The sequence below is a fragment of the Vespula vulgaris genome, chromosome 19 (assembly GCF_905475345.1).
Source record: "Vespula vulgaris chromosome 19, iyVesVulg1.1, whole genome shotgun sequence".
Taxonomy (NCBI): domain Eukaryota; kingdom Metazoa; phylum Arthropoda; class Insecta; order Hymenoptera; family Vespidae; genus Vespula; species Vespula vulgaris.
The window spans coordinates 2,707,818-2,732,267 of NC_066604.1; the positions used below are offsets into that span (position 1 = coordinate 2,707,818).

The window sequence follows — 24,450 nt, forward strand, 5'->3', positions numbered from 1 at the left end:
CTTGACACACGTTGTAAAAGTAATTAACGGATATACGTATGTTGTGTGACAAGAAGCTGCGTACGTGCGACGAATAATTATTTTCATTAATTATTTAATTAATCAAAAGTTATTAACTCGTACGATCCCAATTAACAAAGTTTATCATAACTAACATACCGTTAGATTTGATATGTTTTATTTGAAAATAAAACTAGGAAAAATTTAATTCCTTTGTAATCTAGTAATATAGTGAAAAAGGGGTTCACATACCTTCCGTGCCATCGAAAAAATCATTCACGTGATTTCCTTCTAAGTGATAACACGGTGTGTCGTCGTCCTCACAATTTCAGGTAATTAGAATATTTTTTCTAACGTACACCCTTCCCCTATATATCAAGCGATTCCGTGAAACGAGTTTTCTAACATCTATTATCCGCAAGTGAAAATATCGTCCCGTTAAAAAAATATTCGCAAAAATAAAATCTGGGGCCTTGGCGTGCCCTTTGACTGCCACTACGTAATATTTTTTTGTTTTGTGAAAAGAGAACTTTCAGCTTCGTTTCTATGATTCCGATACTTTCTTTTGTTTCTAACCATCCTATAATTAATGATCTCTCTTTAATTAATATTAAGTCATCTATCGATTTTTATGTTTTTTCGTTTTAAAGATATACATTTATACACATATACGATACGATACGCTCACACACGTATACACATATGCATTCGTATATCCGTTACTAATTACTAGTCATATCGATTTCTATATTTTTCTTGGCTTTCAGATATACATTTATACACATATCGATACGCTCATACACGTATGCATACGCATATCCGTACTAATTAATAGTCATCTATCGATCCTAATACTTTTCTCGATTTTCAGATATACACTTATACACGTATATGATACGCCCATTAACGTACATACATATGCATACGCATATCCGTCATTAATTAATAGTCATCTATCGATTTTTATACTTTTTTTTCGATTTTCAGATATACACTTATGCACATATGCGATACGCCCATAAACGCATACATACGTGTATCCCTTATTAATTAATAGTCATCTATCGATTTCTAAATTTTTTTAGATTTTTAGATACACACTTATACTCGATTAATACATCCATATATGTACATACATATACATACGTATATCCGTATAACGTATAAACACACGCGTCGTGTATCTATCCTGTGTGGCACAAACATCATATATATATAGATACACATCATCCGTCATATTCACGTATCATGTATCTGATTGTTATACGTAGGTCACTATCAATCGTACACACGCGTATTATATACATTTATTTTACACTCCGCTAATAAAAACATTGTTTTTCAGCTTTTAAGAATTGTACGAGTCGAGCAAGTCCAAATAGGTATGACACGTATAACACGATAAAAACGCGCAGAGGATACAAAAGCTTTTTCTGCGATAGCTGTTCCTCCTGTTTACTTCAAGTAAGTCTATCTCATTTTAAGGATGTAACAGAAAGAGAGAGGGAGAGAAAGAGTGAGAGAATGAGAGAGTGGGAGAAGGAGGGAGAGTGAGAGAGAGAGAGGGAGAAAAGCTGTGTATTCACATGGAAATAAACATTCGGCTGTCATTTCCAAGAATTTTCGACCATTTCCTTAGTCGAAACAAAAACATTTACGATCGTACTCGTAGCGTACGAGGAGTCGTCTTTAGTTTTCTAGAATCTTCCGTCGTTTGCTCTACAGCTAGAAAATCGCCGGATAATCTTTTTTAAGATACGTATTTTACTGTTTAATGTTTTCATTTTTTATCTTTTCGATGATTCAGCGTTATTCGTTTAATGTTCTGGCAGATTTATTATCACGTAAAAAGGCATAGAAATTGGTTAGGTTATTCTTGGTGATCCTCATGTGCAGTTCTTAATTTATTTTAAACACACATTTTCAGTAATAGTTAGGTCTTCTATACAGCTTCCTCCTAGTGGTGGGACGTGGTAATCAGTGTTGCTTGAAGTGTAATTTAAAAAACAAAACAAGCACTACTGAAAGCTAATGGCCGCTCGCTCTGATACATCTCAGGGTTTAATTAACTTTTAATTACTTCATTTGCACGCAATTAAGTGTTAATTATGATCAACATGATCGAATGATATATTCTTTCATGTGTTTAATGTCTTTTAGAAATAATTTACAAGAACGTGATGTAGTTTATCAATGTATTTTTTGTTTTATAATTTTTTATATGTTCCAGTTTTTCACAATTTTTGTCATTCGTGACTGCGTCCAGAGCAATCGTAGCATCAGCGTGTGCTCATAATGCATTTATTACGCTTTTTTTGTAGCTAAATAAGTCGATTCAATCAAATTAGAGTTAATCGAAATTTGGGAAGTAGACTCACGTTTGCGTTCATGGATTATTCATCATCATCTTGAACCAATCATCATCTGGCAAGGATCAATGGTGGCTCTAGTACGTAAATCTTTTGTTTTAACATCTCGTCAATAATTTTAACAATTTTTTATTATAATAATGGTACTAACAGGTTCGCTTTTGTATCATCTTTTAGCTTGAATGAAAGAAGAATCATTTTTATGTGTCCTTGGGCAGGATGCTCATCAGGCAAAGATCAACGAAGACATTAAGTAAGTAAATTATTTAATTGAACGTTTTCTCAATAATTTCGCGATCTTTTTATCAACGACGATACTAAAATTCTGCTTCTTCTTTTTTTAGACTATTATTGCAATCGTCCCTGAAGCAATGAATTAATCAAACGTTGTCTCATTAAAATATAAACGATAAAACCGCAAATTAGAAGCAGTGTTTGTTGTAATTTAAATTAATTCGCGTTCGTGATAAAAAGTGATTTTTAGAAACATGTATACTTGAGTTGACTGCGCGCAAAGCAGTCGGCTATAGAGTCAGTGTTTGTTCGTACAAAGTTTTCTTTTTTCTATTGATAATTGCATAGAGAGACTACTTATATTTGAATAATAGAGATGCGCGAATTAAATTCAGTGTTCGTTTTGTAATTGATATAATTAGAGTATTAGAGTCAGTGCATCACAGAAGATATGGTTCCCATTTACAACTTCAACCTATATCGAAGTCAGTCTACCTCACTTTCAACTTGTTGCGGATCAATCTTCCTCAATAATTTTCAACCTACTAGAAATCAACCTTTCTCAATTTTGACCTACGATATGAAGGAGTGTTTTGGAGCCATCGCAGAACTTCTTAAGTAATAAGTGAAAAAACATTTAAGTCCCTCCAGTACTCAATCATGTCGAGGATGAAAGGTCCGAATCGGCACGAGTTACTGGTTGTAATTATTTAAATAAATTAATGACGAGCACGTGAGTATAATTCCCAACCGAAATTATACTCATGGATAGTACAATGTCAATTGTGTATATATTTTTCATTGTTGCTCTATTGTACATGTTTATTTATTAGCTCAGGCTAGGGTCTTCTTGTTTCATCGGTTTAAATCGTTTAATTAATAGTGCAATCAGCACTTTTTTCTCTTTGTATTTGCTTGCGATATTAGTGGTGAAATCGGGCATTCAATTACCCGATTTCGTAACAAGAAAAGCATGCAATGCTAAGTTACATGCATTGCTTCATACTTGCATTAATCTATTTAGTAATCTACCTCGATCTTTGTATCAAAACGTAAACAAGAAGACAAATCCCGCGCGACGGATAGATTCTAGTAAACAAGTAATGAATCATGACCTTGTTTATTTATTAGAATAGCTACTTGTTGAAAGGAATCGTCCGAGGTTTTTTTTGATTATTAAGATATGAAAAATTAATGAAATATTTATTCAATTTTCTTGATGAAAGATAATAAGTCTCAGTGATGGTCTCAGAGATAGAGTCATTGTGTTTTTGAAAGAAAAAGAAAGTAGAGTAGAGTAATATCTAAAAAAAAAAAACAAAGAGACTTGTAGAGTCATAGACCGCTTAGGCCCTAGACAATAAGTTAATCATTTTTAGTTAAGGATTTTCAGCAGTTAATATACTAATTCCCGTTTCTCCCCCCCATGCTTTCTGCGTTCTCATTTATGCACGTGCCCAGGTGTTACTCGTATGGGTGAGAAACAGTTGGTATGGGTTTAATTGTAAGATCTCCCTCTATTGGCGACTGTCATTGCTTAGTGATTGCGCACGGTGTACCTTGCATCTGTGTGCGCGCGTTAGGTGATGCATTGTACATCGTTTCGCGATAATATTTAAACTAATACACATATCCAAATATATACATATTATTATCATTATTACTATTATTATCATCATTGTTATTAATATCGTTTTGTATGGTAGTTATCACATTTTTATGGAAACTGAAATACTCTTATATTACTAGTATGTGTATATACTAGTATATATTAGTATTTTTTGCTTGTAGTTATTTACGCAATAATCATTAGCCTTGACAGTCGATTACAGCAATTGGTACGTATTCCCAATATATTAGAAAAAATACGCGTTTGAGCTAGGGTGTCGGAGGTGCCCCGGGGCATACTCTCTAGTGTAGGCTTTTTGCACCCTGGCGGTATGTGAGAGAACCGTGGAGTGTGTGTGTTGGAACGAATGTGTTTTGCTATTTTTAAATATAGGAAATTAGGTAGGCAGGTAGCATACTTTGTATGAATGAGTATTTAATTTTAAGTAGGTAGGCCCGGTTAAGAAGCGGAGTGTCATCACTCGGTTTCGTCTCCGGATATTATGCAAAGTTTCAGCAAATTTTAGAATTATCGAAGATGCTTGTTTTTTTATTTCTCCTATATTTTGCTGACGCTCTGTATTGAGATACATATACATATCAAACAGTTTAATAATCTTTGCATTTATTAGCGGACTAATTGTTTCTTTCGAATTAGCAAAGATTTTTGAACATGTTGGATATTTAGTATTAAGTATATTAACACTTTGCACTTTCGTGGTTTCTAGGATATGTAATTTATTATATAACTATAGCAAAGTAAAACTAGTAAAATTAACGAGGTACAAGTGATCAAGTGAAAGATCATAAGATGTACATATTATAGATTTTTTTACTTTTGTTCGACACTAATGTTTCTGATGCAAAGTGTTGGTAATAGGTTCAACGATTAGATCTATAATCTGCTGAGGCATTCGAGTAAATGTGCTTGTGTAGATGAGCACGATCGATAGATTTTTTTGATCCATTGATCGTCCACAGGCTAGGATAGTTCATTATGTATAATAGCCTTTTATTTTTATTTATTTATTTTTTTTTTAACGTGCATTGCATTTAGGGAATGCCTTTGCAGTGGTTAGGGCATGAAGCAAAGAAGAGGCTATATGCCGAAGAGGCCCCCACAAATCGTGGCTCAAGAGGGTAACTATAGAGACTATGAGTTATTTTTTTCAAAGGTTATTAGTACGTCGTGTAATCTTCGAAACTGATTCGTAGTCTCATTATTTTATATTTAATTATATTATTGCAATATTATGCTCGTCACTAATTATAATTATTTCAAATGGAGATGATAGATCATTCCATATCTGTATGGTACATCGGATGCACGAATTTTTAGAATAGGAAATATTTATATTTTAGTAATTATTATTATTATTATTTTCTTTTTTTCTTGCCTTTTTTATTTTTGTTTTTTATTTTTAATTGTGATTTAATATTATCTGTTATTTTAACGCGAAGAAAATAATTCATATATATATATATATTTTATTATTAGATATTTATAATTGTTATGTTCTCACATATTTTAGCTTTTTTCATAATTTAATATTTGATATTTTATAAATATTATTTATATTTAAATATTATATAGTAATTATATTAAAACGTAGTCATTTATTTATAATTATTTTATCTTTTGATTATCACTTGATATAGAAATTAGTAGGAATAGATCAGAGAATTGATTAGAGAAAGTGCATCCGTGTACTGATACGTCACACGAACGTGTTATACTTTTATATTTTTTTATTGCATGTTATTGAATTATAATAATATTTTGTGACTAATATATTTCTCTTTTTCTTACAGGTGATCGTCGTTGGATTTTTAATCATTCTAAAGTAGCTACTTTTTAAAATACTAGATGTATATTTATGCGTTTCTGAAGATAAAAACATATAATATTCAATATATAATATATAGTTACTTTTATAGTTGTTTTCTAAAAAAAATATATGTGCTTTCATATATTTTTGAGATGTTCTAAAGATTTAAAAAATGTATTGAACTTTCGAAATTGTTTAGATATTTCGAATTGAATTATTTATTATCATAACATTATTAAAATTACAATTATTCAAATTCATTGCTATAGTAATAAATCCGATATTTATCACTGCAGTAATATTTATGAATAAAATATTTAATTATGCATAAATTTATGTTTCAGGTGTACGATTGCAATTAATGTTGCATTGATCTGGTTTACTTTTTATATCCATAGTATCGATAAGCACAGAAGTATTTTGTATATTAATGCAGTTTTGTTCTGTTTGCTTCTATGATTTGTTGTGTTTATTTTATTTTCTAATATTTCAGATGTTACATAATCAAAATTGCAACCATAATTATGTAAATTAGAGTAAAAAGAGTAATATAAGATTTAAGAATTCATACGTTAATAAAAATATGTATGTAACTAATAGAGTAATTTTATATAGTGCATAGATAATTTTAGATTGGTTAAATATATTAATAAGTATTTATTGTTTTAATATATTTTATTTTTGCTGCATATTAATTGCATGATGCATGTGGGGTTTTAATGCTTTATTTTTTTATGCTTTAGCATGCTTATTTTAATAGTACTATTAAGAATTGTAGTTTTAAGATTAATTTAAGACAACGATTGCAGATCGGTCGATTAATCTAGATTAGAAATTATTTTAGTTTAAAAAGCGTGGATAATATGTTTCCTATATTTCCAATGTTTATCCTGCATTCCCTTTTCAATTATTTTATTTAACTTTTAGATCTTCATTTTTTTAAATGTATTAATAATGTAATTTTCACTTTGCATTATTGATATATTACTGTAGTAAGAATGATTAGAAATATTTTAGTCATAATATATTCAGTTTTGAAATAAGTAAATAAGTAAATAAGTAAATAAGTAATAAATAAGTAATAAGTAAATAAATAAATAAATAAATATATATATGTGTGCATGTGTGTGTGTTAACGTAGTAAAATATATTCGTAGTGAATATAACATTGTGTGTATATATTCTTTGTACATTTCCGGAATGTGCAAATTATATGTAACAATGATAGTAATTATTTAGAATTAATATTTCACTTTTTAATAAGAAAGTTAATAATAAGTCCATGCTTTTTCTCGGGCAGGATAGGATAAGGTCACGATTGATGCACCCTCGATCGACTTTGACCGGGTCGGAAGAAGGCGATTCATTAAACGTGATTAATAAAATATGTTACATTAGCCCGTGGATCTCCACTTGCAGCAACCTTCACGCGGTGAGATCCGAGTCGGTATTACTTGCGATCTATCGAGATCTACAAATTTCGCAAGTACTACCGGGCTGATGGCTGCATATTTCAGTGCGTTTCTAAATAGCTCCTTTTCTTTTTTCTAATTTTATCTAAACATTATACTAGTTACATTATAAGTTGTTAATCGTACTTAAACAAATAAATAGACTAGATAATATTATCGAAAAATAATTTCTTTAAAAAACGCACTGACGGTTGTCAAATTTATAAGTTACTGATAAATTTCGCGAATAATATTGATCATTATGCTTTTGCGTAAATTACAAATTTTTTCGTATATAGTTAAAAGAAAAAAATTCTTTTCTCGCTTACTCTTTCTATTTCTTTTTCTTATTTATAGCAAATACCAGACGAATCGGTTTCGATGTATCTCTTTTTTCCTCATCCCACCCTCACACTTGCTATCATCGTACGATCCCTTATTTCCTTCTCACCCTTACGCAAGCAGTATGGACAGAGCAGTCTTTCCTTTCCCCTATCTCTAGGCCATAAGAGTTATACAAGGTATTAACGCGAAAACAGATGTAGGCGTGGAGAGGAACGCGTTTCTAGGCCTTGCTCACCCTTCTTATGTACCGCGACAATTTGTCACGCCAAACCGAGCTACCGTTTCGAGAGACAGACAGACAGACGTACATACACATATACATCGATAACCTCGTGTTTGATAAATCATGCGATAGACGGACGGACATTATCGGTGTTACATGTACGCGTGTATGTTCACAGGATAAAACGATCTTACGTTTATACCTTTCAACATTTCTGATCCATCTTTTTTCGATGAATCGATATATCCTAAAGGACATGCATAAGTTATATCTTTCCTAGGGTTGTCAACTAATAGCGGGAAAAAATTTATGTGAAGGGTGCAAAATATTCCTGTGAATTATACAAATTTCTCATGCAAAAATATTCTATCTAAACGATCAAAAAAGCTGACTGATTTATTTTGTTTTTTGTGTTAATTCATTCTTGTTTCAGGTGGATTATTTTTTGTAAGGTTGTAAGATAAGAATTTCTTAGGAAAAAGGAACCTGATCTAAGGAGGAAACGAGCCGACAAATCGGATTCACGAGATGCCGGACATTGCAACGGTACGACGCCGGAGGTGGTCCAAGGTACAGAACTCAATTAGGTCCTAACGTCTGCTCTTTCTTCCTCTCCCTTTTCGTATTCCTTATCAGCCAGCTGGGTTTTCGACCCCTTCGAGATTGGCCAGGCACGATTAATTGACAACATTCCCTTTTCCCAAGACTCTCTTTCCTTCACGTGATTCGAAGTGACAGTTTATATGACAAGTTTTCCACCAAAGAAACGAAACGAACTCACGAGAATTAGGTTCACGTTTTCAAGAGTTCAGGCTTTAAAAGTCGAGTGGAACCCGACATAGGGAAAAAGGTAGGGGTTGAGAATTGTGAAAAAGACGAGCAAAACGAAGGGTATCCTCGATAGCGAAAGAAACACATTGATTGAACACTATGGGGTGTCCTCACTCTGTTGTTGAAGATCGATGAGCCGTATAATCGGATTTTAGGATTAACGCCTCTTCTAGCGTGAAGATAACAGGTATTCTCATCTTTAGTTGATTTTAGATATCGTTAATGCGACATGTGAATAAATCTTTAGTTACCCCAAAAAAGTGCTAAAAAAAGTTTGCCTAATTTTTCTAGTATTATCAGAATTCATCAAAAACTTTTGCCAATTTCTTTTTTTTTTTTTTCGTTTTTATTCTAATGTCAAAAGTGCCCTCGAGAGGATTGTTAATCATCTACGATACGAATTACGTTAGCCTATCGACACTTTCGATCTGATTGCATGTGAGATCGATATCGTAATGTGAAGGAAGGAAAAAAGAGGGAGAAAGAGAGTCGTTTTCTCGTGTATTGTGTACTAGGGAGTTTCCAGGACACCCAGTCGAAGGGACACCCTTGAAGCGTTCGCTCCCCCTGTACAAACGTCCCTACCCTCTTAGCCGCGCCCTAATATAAATATTATTACATTTTGATGGGTTTAGGTTGACACTGGGCCCCGCGAATAGTTCATTCTTTATCCATCTTTTCTCTTTGTCTCTCTCTCTCTCCTTTTCTTCTTCCATCTTATTTCTACCTTCTTTTTCATTAGGCCCGAATTCCTAACGACGCGTGCCACCAGAACAAAATTTGAAGGATTTAAACCCTTCTGAACCTTTTATTCATTCGCCACTTTTGTCGTTCGAAATCGATATCTACGAATTCTTTCAATTATTATTGAAGACGAACGCGTGTTCTCGAGATTAGGCTCGTCGTAAGTTTTGAGTAAGATCTTCAAATATTTTTCTTAATTGTTATGATTAAAAAAGTATGTATAGGATATAAAAGGGATGATTATTATTATCAAGACGTTATATTCTTCGGTAACAATGACATATTTAATAACCGATTCAACAACATTACAGTGTCATAAGTTTCAATTACATGCGCAATTCGACATTTGGTTTTCTTAAATATACATACATACATGTCTTTGTCGTGTGTGTGTGTGTGTGTGTTGTTTATGTGTATGCATCTTGTTTTATGTTTATTTGTTCACGTCTTTCTCAGTGTATATGTATGTGTTCAGTATTCGATGTCTTTGTTGTGTTTATTACATGGACACGTCGAATGTAACATTATAAGGGAGAGTGAATACGAACGTGTACTTCTTTTTTCTTTCTTTTTTTTTTTGCTGTTACTACGTCTACAATAATCTTGGAATGCCTGTTCGATTTTTTTTTTTCCATTAAAGTATGTACGTACAGTTGTTTTTTTTTTTTTATACGGATTATATAGGTACACGTTTGTCCAATTGAACTCTGACGTATTATGCTTATTTTTCTTCTTTTTTTTTTTTTCGTTTTTTCTTCTTTTAACAAAAATTTGAAAAATCGAATGAAATTATTCATTAGATTGTCTTCAGCTGAAGACGGATTAATAAACAAACAATTTATCGATATACTCGAAAGTAAAAAATGAGGGAACAAAAATCTCGAAGGACTTCAACAAGTATATACTTTTAAAGAGATTCAAACATTATTAGAATTTAAAAGTTAACAAGCTGTTAAAAAAAGTCGTGCATTTTTGAGTTTTTCCATGAATACCCATGAAAATATTATACGCTCGAACTATATTTATACAAGTAGGCAAAATATGTAGTACGCGAGATCTTTTTTAATTAATTATTAATTTTTTATTTCTCTTTCATCTCATTATCTCTTCTCGTATCCTTAGTTTCGCATATCTCATCCACACGCGTATTTACGACATAACGTGTCTCGATATCATAGTGTGTGTATATTTATTTATATGTATATATATATGTATATTATATTTACAAGAGATAAAAGAGAAGCTACGGATAACTTCATAATAGTATATGATATGCATCGTTCGATCCCGAACAATCGTCATATTATTTATTTATTTGTTTTTTTATTTGCTTGTTTGTTATCGCTAACGACGAAACGAAAACGTATGCTTTCAGCTCTTGATCGTCAAATACACGGCCAAATCCAATTAGTATGCTCTCATCAAATCGAAAGTAAGCTTCTTTGCAAATAAATAAAAATTGAAGAGAAAAGAAAGAACGACTTTCTAGCCAACGTTAATGATCATCGTGATCGTACATCACATCGAAAGCACGTTCATACATGATATAATAGGTACATATATAAATTTATAACAAATTTCTTTTTGACTCCAACAGAAGTAGAATCTTTCTTTCATTATTTTTTTTCGACTTGTTTTCGTATATTTTTATTTTATTTCATTTTTTTTTATATTTTTTATTATTATTTTCTGTTTATCATTATTTTTTATCATTATTTTTTATTATCATTTTTTATTATCATTTTTTGTAGTTTTTCAAAGTACGTAGAAGACACGGAATCAACGGTACTATTTCTAAACAAATAATCCATTTATCTTGCTTTTATTTTCTCTTAGATATGTCAGAGTGATCGTAAGATTCGTCTGATCTCATTGCAATAAATATCTTGAATGACATTAACTACCAGCTATTTCAAACATTATTTTATTTTATTTTTTTTTGTTTTGTTTTGTTTTGTTTTGTTTTGTTCATTTTATTTTTAGAGGCCAGCTCGTAAAAATGATACGAGAGGAATATTATCTTGGATGTATTCACGTTACATGTATATACTTTTCCATTTTTTATCTTTTTTTTTTTTGTTTGTTAAGATTAAATACACACTTTTCTGAGTTTAAAGTTACACATACGTTATAAGTTTCGCGTTACAACGGAGATTTAAAAATTGTTACATTCAGGCACTGTAAACTCAAAGCACTCATGACGATTATAAAGGCCGCGACGAGTCAAAAGTTGTAATAATATATAATTCTGTAATTTTTATATTTAAAAATTAAAAATTAAAAATTTTGTAAGTTTGGATTAGCTAAGTTGGAAAGCAGGGTATAATGTATAAATAAAAATGTTTTGGGATTTGATTAATCGAGATAATAAGGCAATGTGATAGGAGCAGCGTTATTAGAAATAAGATTTGAAAACCCGTAACACGGCCTCCTTATTACGATGAAAATACACCAAATTTAGTGTTTCAATCGCACTTATGCTAGTAATTGATTTAATTGTTCCGCGTAACACGTCACTGAATATTGTCGAGTAGATACGAACATGCCTTGAACTCGTTCGTGAAACTTAAAATGAATAATTAAATTTGTATCAAATAAATAATTAAATCAATAAATAAATAAATCAATAAATACCATCGAGAAATACGTATACGAAATATATTGGAAAAAAATTTAGCTGATTTTTTTCTAATTCATATATATTTTTTTAAATTTTGATAATAATTGAATTTTATTAATATTGATATAAAACGAAATTGAATTTTCAAACGAAATAAAAATATTCACTTTTTATCTTCGTTTAACGAAAAAATATTTTATTACAAAGTAATTGATTTAATTGTTCCGCGTAACACGTCACTGAATATTGTCGAGTAGATACGAACATGCCTTGAACTCGTTCGTAAAACTTAAAATGAATAATTAAATTTGTATCAAATAAATAATTAAATCAATAAATAATTAAATCAATAAATACCATCGAGAAATACGTATACGAAATATATTGGAAAAAAATTTAGCTGATTTTTTTCGAATTCATATGTATTTTTTTAAATTTTGATAATAATTGAATTTTATTAATATTGATATAAAACGAAATTGAATTTTCAAACGAAATAAAAATATTCACTTTTTATCTTCGTTTAACGAAAAAATATTTTATTACAAAGTAATTGATTTAATTGTTCCGCGTAACACGTCACTGAATATTGTCGAGTAGATACGAACATGCCTTGAACTCGTTCGTAAAACTTAAAATGAATAATTAAATTTGTATCAAATAAATAATTAAATCAATAAATACCATCGAGAAATACGTATACGAAATATATTGGAAAAAAATTTAGCTGATTTTTTTCGAATTCATATGTATTTTTTTAAATTTTGATAATAATTGAATTTTATTAATATTGATATAAAACGAAATTGAATTTTCAAACGAAATAAAAATATTCACTTTTTATCTTCGTTTAACGAAAAAATATTTTATTACAAAGTTTCCCCCACGAGTTTATCGGCTAATATGATATATATATATATATATATATATATATATATATATATAATATTTAACATGTATATACATACATATATAGAGACATCGTACATACGTCTAATTTGAAATGATATCTAAATGAACGTGACTCGAATTTTGGACACCTTCGATAAGGAAAGTAAATTGATGAAAATACAGATATGTTTTTCCTAATATTGCATCTTCTCGTTAGTGTAAAAGTACTTAAAGTTAACGTTAGTTAACCCTAGAGGTACTTTATCACTGAACGTTTGAATAATAGACATTTTTCGAAAGTGTCTCTTTTTCTATCGAATGAAATTATATATTATTAAAGCCTTAGTATCTAGATCTCTCTTGGATGCCTTAACTAATGATATGGTATTTCAATTCAGCAATGAAAATGGTTTAAAAGAAACAATAAAAACGGAAAACTTGCCTATGGCAATCCGTGAAAGAAGGTCCTTGCTGAGTGGAAGCCTTCATACGCGGATATCTCCTTCTCTTTCGATTTATTCACACAGTGTAGAAGTAATTGATATCACTCTCTCTCTCTCTTCCTTTCTTTCGTTCATTCTCACGTATTCTCTCTTTCTCTCTTAGCACCATCTTTTCTTCAAGCGATTCTTCTAACCATAATCGTTTCGCCCATCCTTCATAACTAACGGTTCCCTGGTGGTAGTCGTATAATTCATTAAATTACACTCAAAGGAACGTTAATCTCGCCTTTTTCGAATTCTACTAATCGCATATTTTAAAGCTGAGACTCGAAATTGTAAAACACTAGCTGCTGATTTCTTTCTCTCTTTCACTTGTCTCTCTCTCCCTCTTTCTCTCCCTTGTTCCGGTATTTTTTAACAATCCGTGATTAATCAATCCTTCTTTGGATGTATGCATTTCAGGCCAACGGTATCTTTTAGCAAGTAGATTTATATTGAATTCATTAAACAAGCAAATTATAGATGTAACGTGTATGATTGCACTGGCCTGATTATTAATTTTCTTCTCTGCTGCGGAATATTGAAGCAGCGGATTCTTATAACGATATTAGATCGGTTATATGATAACGTTGAGAGATTCGTTGTGTGTTATCATTTTCTTCTTTTATCGTAAAATATATATGTATGAAGCACTGAAAATCGAAAAAGCGCGAGTATACCAATGGGATTTGAACTGATTACAAAATGAAGAGATGTCCTATCATGCTTTATGAGACATCATTTTTTTCTTTGCTCATAACTGGAAGCCTATCTTTCGAAGACTAGTCTCGAACACTCGATGTCGATCAGGATCATAAGTTATCCCGAATATACTTTTATGAACCGCTGAAGGATGACTAATACAATCCTTGCCTAAAAGGATTGCTGTCACCGGCTGGTCTTTGCTGTTCGACTACATCGAGAGGAGCCCTTCTGAATGGATTCACATCCATTTGCGATCCCCGTTGCTCCGGCATCTCCTGTTGTGCATAAGGTTGTTGTTGCGGTAGTTGTTGTTGCGGTTGTTGTACATAACCGATTGGTTGAGCATAATTTAAAGGTCCTTGCTGTTGTTGGTCGTACGTAAGAGCTTGTTGCTCGTAACTACTAGCTTGATTATAAGCAGGAGCTCCGACGTTTTGACTGTATCCACTTTGTTCGTATCCCGAACTCTGCATGGTCTGATAATTTGGATCATAATGTTGATCGACGTTCGTTTCCATTCGAGTTTGATTCAAACGACTACCAAGTTCACCGGATATCGGTCTTTGCTCTTGAAGTACATAAGTTTGATATTCTTTGTCGGGTGAATCCTGCATCAATATGTCAGCTTCGTCATGGAAGGGCTTGAAATCGTAGATATGTCGGAGATAATAAAGAACAGGTGCATAGAGAAGATTTGAAAAGGCTATGCCAATGTTAAGAGCCGTAAATCCGATCGCTTCGACGACACCACCTGCTATTATAGGACCGACTGCGTACGCAATGCTGTAGGAAATGTCTGCAATGGCATAGATACTGCCGTAAACCGACACGTATCTGACATCCACGAGATATCCAAGCGTCGGTAAGAGAGCAGTGTCGATAAGAGCAATGCCAAAGCAAATTCCACAAATCGGGATCATCAAGGCCGTGTACGAGGTCGAGAATGGAATGATGAAGCAGCAAAGACCTTCCAGAGCAAGACCGCCGGCTGCCATTAACCACGTATGTTGAGGATACTGTTTCGCCATTTTGACGGTGATTACGACGCCGAAGACGTGAGGGAAGAATGCTGGTAGCCAGATCATACCCATCTTCCAATAATCGTGAGTTATATCGTGATCCTCCATCCAAAGTGAAATGGTTGGTTCCAAGAAAGCCAACGCTACGTTCGACATCATGAGAGCACCAGCACATACCGCGATATAGGGATCCATTAAAAGTCGCCAGATTGGTATCGTCGGCGCGCGTTCGCGATGTCTTTCCTTCAACTGTTCCTTCATAGGTTTCATTACTAGCAGTAACATAAAACCATCGGCCAAGCTGACGAAAGCCAATATCAAGAACGGCATCTCCTTACCAGCGAACTGATACAAAGCACCACCAAATGGCGGAGCTACCAAGCAGCCGAAACTTATGAAGGCCAAAGCTATTCCAAGAGCTTTCGAACGTTCCGATTCTTCGGTGAATCGATCGGCTATCATAGCAAGACCAGAAGTGTCCGCGAAAGCCGAACCCACTCCTTGAAGACTTCTAGCAAAGAACAGTACACCATAGCTCCTGCCGCAAGCGAATACGGCCGTCGATAGGAACATGATGCACAAGCCTATCATCATTGGAATATCGTAACCGATTTTATCGATTAGCGCACCCGAAAACGGATTCACCATCAGTTGTACGATCGCTTTAGACGCGAATAACACTCCCGTTGCCGAGTCTTGTCCATGATGGGATACCGGAATGGTTTCATTGCCTTCTTCGCCTTCTTCCCCATACGAATTGACGTATTTCAAATAATGCGGAATTATCGGTACGATCACCATATACAGCATGTTGTCGAGTAGTAATGCCACCGATACGATCACCAGGACGAGCTTACGTTGAGCACTTGGCTCTCGTAGCCTCGTCCAAATGATTTCTTTTAGCTCGCCAATCTCCATGTTGATTATCGGTAGCGTCGTCATCGTGTAGCTGATTTGCCGGAACAAGCAGAATCCAGAATTCGTCGGCGGACCTTAGCGATGGTAGTAGAACTAATGAGAGGAATTAATCGCGATCAGCTTGTGCGACCTTGAGAGCGAGCTTGACGAGGAGATCGTCGCGATTGGACCGGGGGTAACCTACAACAGATCACCGAGTTGATACGATTAAATGCCGCGAAATCTTGATATACTTTCGATACATGTTGAACAGATTATTCTCTCGCTCGTCTTTCTTTCCACTTGCATCATATTTTTGTTTTTCTTTGTCGTTTCCTCGAGCTTCGTTTTGGCATAAGCTAGGATTTAGCGACACGCGATAGTTGGCAAGAAAAAAAGGGGAGCCCTGAGCCGGCCTGGTCAGCGCATAAAACGATTCTTCTCTTTCTCTCTCTCTCTCTCTTTCTTTCTTTCTTTCTTTCGTTTCGGCTCACCCGACCCGACGTTACGCGAGATCCTCGTCATCGTTATAAGAAGACACGAAAGAACCCTCGAGGCAAAGCTTTCGGCTGATTTACACACGCACTTCTGCAAGGGTTCATAGTAAGAGTTAACACGACACCCCGGGTGGAGACTCCCCCTCGACACGGCGTCGCGCTATGATAGACTTTCTTTCTCTTTCTCTCTCTCTCTGTCACTCTCTCTCTGTCACTCTCTCTCTGTCACTCTCTCTCTTTCTCTCTCTCTTTCACTCTCGCAGTCTCTTTTTGGTATCGGGTTACCGAAGATAAAAACACAGAAGTCGTGGCTGAAAACGGGGTCGACCGTGCGCTTTGTCAGAAGGGTCTCTGTTAATTACTCGACCAGTCTTTCACGGAAAATCAATCGAACAGGATGAAGATCTTCATGAAGAAATATAATACATTACTGAAGTATCGATTGTGTTATGCGTAGAAAGACTACGTTCTGAAAGCTGAAGTTACATATATATATCGATCGAGGTTGGAGATCAGCTTAAACCCCACGAATTATTGTTGGCGGAGACCCTCGTTTATTAATTACGAAGGATAATTGTAACGAGAAAGGGGTTGCTGTTGCTTTAAGCCTCCGTGTTACAATATAGTGAGAGGTAGTTGACGAAGCAAGGAAGGAAGGAAGAAAGAAAGAAAGAAAAAGGGATGAGAAAATCAAAAGTAGTTGACTTACCAGAATTGTTAGCAAATCTCTGCCTGAGGGAATTGGCGAGTCGTTGGGGACCCGCTAAGGTCGGAAGTCCAGCGAATAAACCGCTCAGAGTCGCAGCGACGTCAGATCGGTTTTCCTCCGTCGAATCATTCACAGAGGACTCCTTGGCTCCTCGCGTCCTCGGGCCCTCCACCTTTTCAGTCGAATCGACAACCGAGCCTAAACAGAATAAAAAACGTATTAAACATATTTTCTTGAAAAATCCTTATCGAAATATTTCTCAATTCTTGTGCAAAGATATTGAAATATATAAGAAGAAAAGAAAAAAGATAAAAGCAGATTAAAAGATAGACTTGAAATTGAACTTACTAGTATCGAAGAGCTCCGGATGGCTAGGGTGTCTCGGCGTGTCTATCCTTCGGGGTAGCTTTCCAACGTCTGCCTGGAGGTTCTCCCCGCCACAGAGAATGCAGCACCCTCGTTTCGCCTCCGCACCTAGCGGAGCTTGAGTGGAAGAGCTTCTATCCAAGGCGCAGTCGCCAACACTAGAATTCAGGGATTGGTGCTACCATGGTCGTGTGTCAGCCCCCAAACCCTCCACCATCGACGAGGATTCCTCTCTACACTCCGCTACCGTTCGTCGTGCTTCGTTCGTGCTTGCCGATCTATCGGAGGAACCAGAGGGATGAAAAGAGAGAGAGAGATAGATAGATAGAGAGAGAGAGAGAGAGAGAGAGAGAGAGAGAGAGAGAGAGAGAGAGAGAGAGAGAGAGAGAGTGGGAGAGAGAGTGAGAGAGAGAGTGAGAGAGAGTGAGAGAGAGAGAGAGAGACAGAGGGGGTGAGAGAGGTTGGCACCAGGTATGACGACGTCGGTCGATGCTGCGCGGTATTTCTGGCGCCAGGTCGATATGGGCTTTACCTGTATCACCACTAGCTCTTTCTCTCTCTCTCTCCCTCTCCCTCTCTCTCTTCCTCTCCTTCACCCTCTCCGTCACCCTCTCCCTCTCCTTATCCCTCTTTCTTTCTCTCTCTTCTCTAAAGGTATATTATATCTATTTCTCTTTCTCTCCCGGTCTCAAGCAAAAGAGGTTCTCCGCACGGACAGTGGCTTCTTCGATTTTTCTTCTGGTTTTTTAATGTGATTGTACTTTTTTATTTTTTTATTTTTTATCTTATTTTATCTTATTTTATTTTTTTTTTAAGAGGACAATAGCTTTTTGAATACATCGACCACGAGGATAATACTGTTTTCTTTTTTTTTTCTTTTTCTTTTTTTTAAGGAATATTTAGGGGAAAAAAATACACACGTTTTTATCATCTTTCTAGTTTATTTTAAGCAACATACAGATAAATAAAATTTATAATATAGTTGATAAACATAAATGTATAGAGCTCGATGCAGTATTTAAGATATGTTTACCTAAGGGTAGTTGAGAATCACCATGATCAAATTGGTAGATGGTGGAGGTGAACAGTCGGGGTGATCGAGATTGCGTAACGGCCTCGCGCTACTAAACGAAATCGACAAAATCAATCGGATAAACTAATTTAAGTCGTATCTCGAATATTTCCAAAATCTTGTTATTTTGACAGGATCATTTCGTAGATGGGACATCGTTTATGTCGTCTAACATATTTTTTTTTTTTTTTCATTTCGTTTTTTTGCCATTTTATTCGGAAAGGAAGGAAAGATCCGAAAGTAAGTAGAGAGAAATAATGAAAAATATCGTTCCTTCTCTAAGCTATATATATCTTCTCTTTCTCTTTCCCTCCCTCTCTCCCTCTCCCTCTCTCTCTCTCTCTCTCTCTCTCTCTCTCTCTCTCTCTCTCTCTCTCTCTCTCTCTCTCTCTCTCTCTCTCTCTCGACGAACGGAAGAGATTAAAAATACACGCTTCGCTTCTCTCCACATCGACTTGTAAAAGTTGAACATTGTTTAATCGGATAGATTCTTTTATCTCTTTTTCGCTCAGAAAATATGTTCGTTCAATAGAAATTTTCGTAAAAATTCTACCATTATATCATTAAAAATTTTTTTTATACATATACATGCATGTCCGTATGTAGATCTATGTTTTATATGAGAGAAACATCGTTGAAGTTTCCAGTAAGGAAAGAAAGCTCGATATCGGAGCAAGCTTTCATTGAAGTCTTTCTGCGACGGAAAGGAAACGAAATATACATATATTTTCTATCTCTTTTGAAATCATGAATACATTATTTTCTATTAACAACACTCTTTTAAATGTACAAATTAGAAATACGTAAAATTGATTAATTTTGATCGCAGGATCAAGGCTATAAATATAAAAGAGTTATTAAGTAAGATTAGCCTACTTTCTTAAGATTTATTTTCATCGTTTTTATCTTATAAAGGAAGAGATTATGAGTTAAGCCTAGTCAAGTCTCCTCGATATTGAGTTGGAGTAAATCAAAGACTCGATTAGTCTTCAACATTATCAATACGTGTGTGTATATATATACATATATGCATAGATAAATATATACTTATATATATCGTGATGAAAGGAGGAAGAGTAAAATATATATTATATTTTGCAAGCTATACGTCATTTGTTTATCTTCTATTTATCTCTTCTCTTTAGTCGTTAAAGGCGGGAGCGCCTATAAACGTTACAAACATCGTGCCATACAGCTTTTTATTTTATTTTATTTTATTTTATTTTTTATTTTTTTTCTTCGTCTTTTTGTCTTTCTATTTTTCTTTCGCTCCATAAACTTTCTGTTTACACATAGGAAAGAGAGGGAAGAGAAAACGGAAGCACATTGTATAGAAAATATACGATGCATTTGACCATATATATGTGTAATGATCATTAAAATTTGTCGTTATCAGAATTAGTTAACGAGGAAGAAAGAGAGAGAGAGAAACGATAAACTTCGCTTTTATTTGATTAACATATCAGTTTCTCAGAGTACGTGCTAATTGATAAAACATCATAGGAATTTGAAGAAAACATTTTTCTATACTTGCATTTTTTCTCTTTATCTCGAGTATTGTTTGAAGTATACGTGGGAACATCGCAAATGTTATTTGGTAACGTCGACGAATATTATCTCTACCTTTTTCTCTCCGTCTATTTCGAAAGTTATTAAGGTGATACGTCGAAGTAAAATCCCTCTTTCTTTCCTCTTTTCCTCACTCCCACTCTCACTCTCACTCCCACTCTTTCTTTCTTTTTCTTTCTCTCTCGTCATTCGTTTCGTAATATTATTTAAATTCACGATTCTCGTATACAGGATACAGTAGAGTGGTCAAGTAGACTCAAATTAATAGAAATATTTGCGCAATATTTGAAAGGTTAAATCGGAAAACATATTAGTCCATATTTTTTTATTAATTAAGATTTTATTAAATTTTTTAAAATATATATCTGTGTGTGTGTCTATATATATGTATATATATATAATTAAACTCAAATTAATAGAAATATTTGCGCAATATTTGAAAGGTTAAATCGGAAAACATATTAGTCCATATTTTTTTATTAATTAAGATTTTATTAAATTTTTTAAAATATATATCTGTGTGTGTGTGTCTATATATATGTATATATATAGAATTAGACTCAAATTAATAGAAATATTTGTGCAATATTTGAAAGGTTAAATCGGAAAACATATTAGTCCATTTTTTTTTATTAATTAAGATTTTATTAAATTTTTTAAAATATATATCTGTGTGTGTGTGTCTATATATATGTGTATATATATAATTAGACTCAAATTAATAGAAATATTTGCGCAATATTTGAAAGGTCAAATCGGGAAACATATTAGTCCATTTTGTTTTATTAATTAAGATTTTATGAAATTTTTTTTAATATATATCTGTGTTAATATATATATAATTTTGATATAAATAAGTAGTTGAAAAATCAAAGAAAATTATTATCATCATCATCATTATTATTACTAACCAGGGTAATTACTGCAAGAATAAATTTCATACTCGTCCAATTAACGTTCATATATGTCCAATTAAAAAATATTGCGTCATATTAAAATTTAACAATTGGACTAATCTATTATTGTCCAATGGTACGTAATTACTTACGTAGTTATATAAATACATAAGAGTAGTATTTTACGAGGTCATATTAATTCAAAAAAAAAAAGAAGAAAAAGAAAGAAAAAGATGAACAGAAAGCAGAAAATTTTTAAGGGCGAGAGAAGGGATGTTTTCAAGAGAAAAGACCGGAATATCAAACGAGCGATCCGTGTAATTCGCTTCCGTACGATCGAATTCACCGGATATCTTTGTAGGATTTCGACAAATCTCGCGCGAAATATCGTTAGCTCTGAGAAAATCGCAGGGTGAGAAAATAGCCCCATTTTATCCCATTTTATCATTTAACTTTGACAAGTTAAGGAAAAAAAAGACGATATTAAAACTGATTTATCAAAGTTATTAATTTTATAGCTATTTGATCATTAGTAATCAGTCATTCGATCGATCTTATCTTTAATCGTTTATGCATCAGATAATTTTAACAAAGCGAATTTTATTTCTTTTCGTCTTGCTGATTTTTTTCTTGTGATCATCAAGTTATCTTAATCGTCTTATTTAATCAGAAAGCGTAAAAAGAATCGATAGCTCGTAACGTTTCATTTCGTGACTCATAATGTTTATTACAAATGTAAATAATGGTTTATGGAATAACGTAGTTAGGATAATAAACAGATTTTCGCGAGTATCCGGGTGAGAGGATTAAAAGAACGTGTTTATAAGTTGCCAAGAGTGATAAAGGTATTAGTATAAGCGGTCTTTCGACGATCGGACGGCTTGCAAGCACGTTCTCGACGACAGGAGATTTCAGGCGTGCGTATACATTTCCTTTTTGCGTTGTTTTATGTCTTGTAAACGTGGATAAGATAATCTCGAGTATAAAATGATATTTTTCTTTTATTTATTCTTCAAAACGTGTCTAAGTAACAAATTTTACATTGCTTCGAATTACAATGTTTATAGGAGATGTAACAATTATTATCGTAAAATCAAATTAAGTGAAAGTAACCAAGTGAAGTAATGATGCATTAAATTAGATGAAAAAAGGCGATTGGAGAATAATGAAGTAAAAAAAATGTCTTATCTATCCGGGTCTTTTTCAAGACTTAAGATATATCACGCCAGACGATAACAAGGACACTGACACATCCTAACATTTTCGAGGAAGACGATGCGGATCGTTCGTCCGTTTCACTTGTTCCTTCTGACGGATAAACGAGAAAAAGAAGGAGAGAGAGAAAGAAAACACTTATGGGAACCGAGTGAAGTAAGACTTGGTTCGAACGAGCGAGCACAACCATCCACATTGTAACCTCCTCCGTTAGACTATAAATCTCTCGCAACAACCTAGTCTGCGTCGACTAGAGACGCAATTAAAAAGCGGAACGTGCGTCCACCACGCGCATCTCTTTGTACGAAACAGTCGAAAAAAGGCAACGCAAACAACAAACTGTGGCGAGAAGAAAGAGAAGAGAGGACATGTGGATAATAAAGAAAGAAAATTACACATGGGAAAGATGACTCTGGAATCATTTTGCAACAAGTTTGTTATTCTCTTTCTCTTTTGTCTTGTTCCTTTTGGAGCTAACAATTCTATTTTATTTCATTTTTGTTTTGTTTTATTTCGATTGTCGAAAGACAACAATTGTAGAATCGATTCTGTACTTCTTCTCGACTCTTTCTGTTTGTCTTGCACGTAGCAAAAGAGTGAAAGAGAGAGAGAGAGAGAAACTTTCGAAAGGACGATCCTACTGTAAAGTGTAATTTCCGTTTGAGAATAGCGAATGATGGTGATAGTGGTAGTGGTCTCTCTATGTATTTGACTTGTAAATTGTCCGATTTAAATGGCGCAGGCGAAACGACTTTCCAAGCGACTATATTGGGATTTAAGAGGCCGCGAACGTACTAGGAGAAAGACGCTTTGTAATCTACAAAGATAAACGTATATTGACTAGACTTCTATTTTTTCCTTCTTCTTTTCTAAAAATTAAGAAGACGGATTCGTTTGAAGAATCGATTTTTGAAGCCGAGGTCGACTTCTTTTTCTCGATAGAATGAAACATCCCTCTACAGAAAAAACGAAGGAAGATTTTAATAGTTGTCACCTCAATGTCGTCATCCTGTCCAATTCACGACAAAGATCATTCTTTATTTTCATTTTCTTTCTTTCTTCGTTATTAAAAATTCTCTTTTCACTAAACATCGAACGAAATGACATTGTTAAACGGCAGGAGAGAATAAATGGAGATAGAGTAGATAGGAAGAGAGAAGGAGAAAGACACGGATAAACGGACAGAGAGAAAGAGAGATGGTAAAAGAGAGCGAGCGAGCGAGCGAGCAAGAGGGACTATTTCTGGCGACCCTCGAACGTCGCCACCACCCGCACGATTCTCAGCATACCGGGAGCCTCTGAATCGCAGGGGTTGAAGACTTTTGTCGAACGGAGGGGATGAAACCGGTCCCTCTGTGTTTGATCCGCAAACACTGTAATTGCCTAGAATATTATATTAGGTACGCCGTCGTACGAATGACGACGGAGGTGCTGGAGAATCGACGATCCTCCTGCTTGCTTGCTGCTATTGCTGTTGCTGTGTTGCTGTTGCTGTCGCATTTGCTTTTGCTTTTGCTGGTGGGGACGAGGATTCTAACAATACTTGAAGAGTGGGGATAGTAAAGGAGTACATTCGAAGAGGGGGTTGCTAACACCCCACGTACTACTCCACGAAGGACTACCTCCGCTCACAATAATTTATTTTACTTTCGTGGGAGGGAACACATTCTCTCTTCTGCCTCTGGCAGGTATGCATTAAAGAGTTTTCCCTTGTTTCTCTCTCTCTCTTTCTACGACCCTTTCTATTTTTCTTTCATCTTTTTACTTCCTGCCCTCCGCCCACTCTCTCTCTGTCTGTCTCTCTCTCTCTCTCCCTCTCTTGTTCTCTTGCTTTCTGTTAATACTTTGGACATTCGCAAAGTTTTTCTTCCCATCAGA

At 34.2% G+C, this 24,450-nt stretch overlaps 1 protein-coding gene and 1 long non-coding RNA gene across 4 annotated transcripts in view; one reads left to right on the plus strand and one right to left on the minus strand.

The window, feature by feature from the left end:
• The window catches only part of LOC127070753 (vesicular acetylcholine transporter), a 58,034-nt gene extending 40,431 nt beyond the window's left edge, over nt 1–17,603 (minus strand). The window contains exons 1-2 of one of the 2 annotated variants that reach the window (XM_051009152.1): nt 17,455–17,603; nt 9,892–16,449 (exon numbers count right to left, since the gene is read on the minus strand). In XM_051009152.1, the coding sequence (XP_050865109.1) occupies nt 14,485–16,293 (1,809 nt within the window). In that variant the 5' untranslated portion in view covers nt 16,294–16,449; nt 17,455–17,603 and the 3' untranslated portion in view covers nt 9,892–14,484. Of the gene's footprint in view, nt 1–9,891; nt 16,450–17,454 lie in introns of those variants that run through there. The other variant, XM_051009151.1, reaches the window with a different exon arrangement.
• LOC127070767 (uncharacterized) lies at nt 279–5,719 on the plus strand. 2 transcript variants are annotated; one of them, XR_007784655.1, is made up of 4 exons: nt 279–332; nt 1,346–2,449; nt 2,547–2,622; nt 2,714–5,719. It is a non-coding gene; the product is annotated as an uncharacterized LOC127070767 (long non-coding RNA). The 2 variants fall into 2 exon arrangements; XR_007784654.1 differs by having other exon boundaries at nt 2,547–5,719.
• Nucleotides 17,604–24,450: the final 6,847 nt, after the last annotated feature.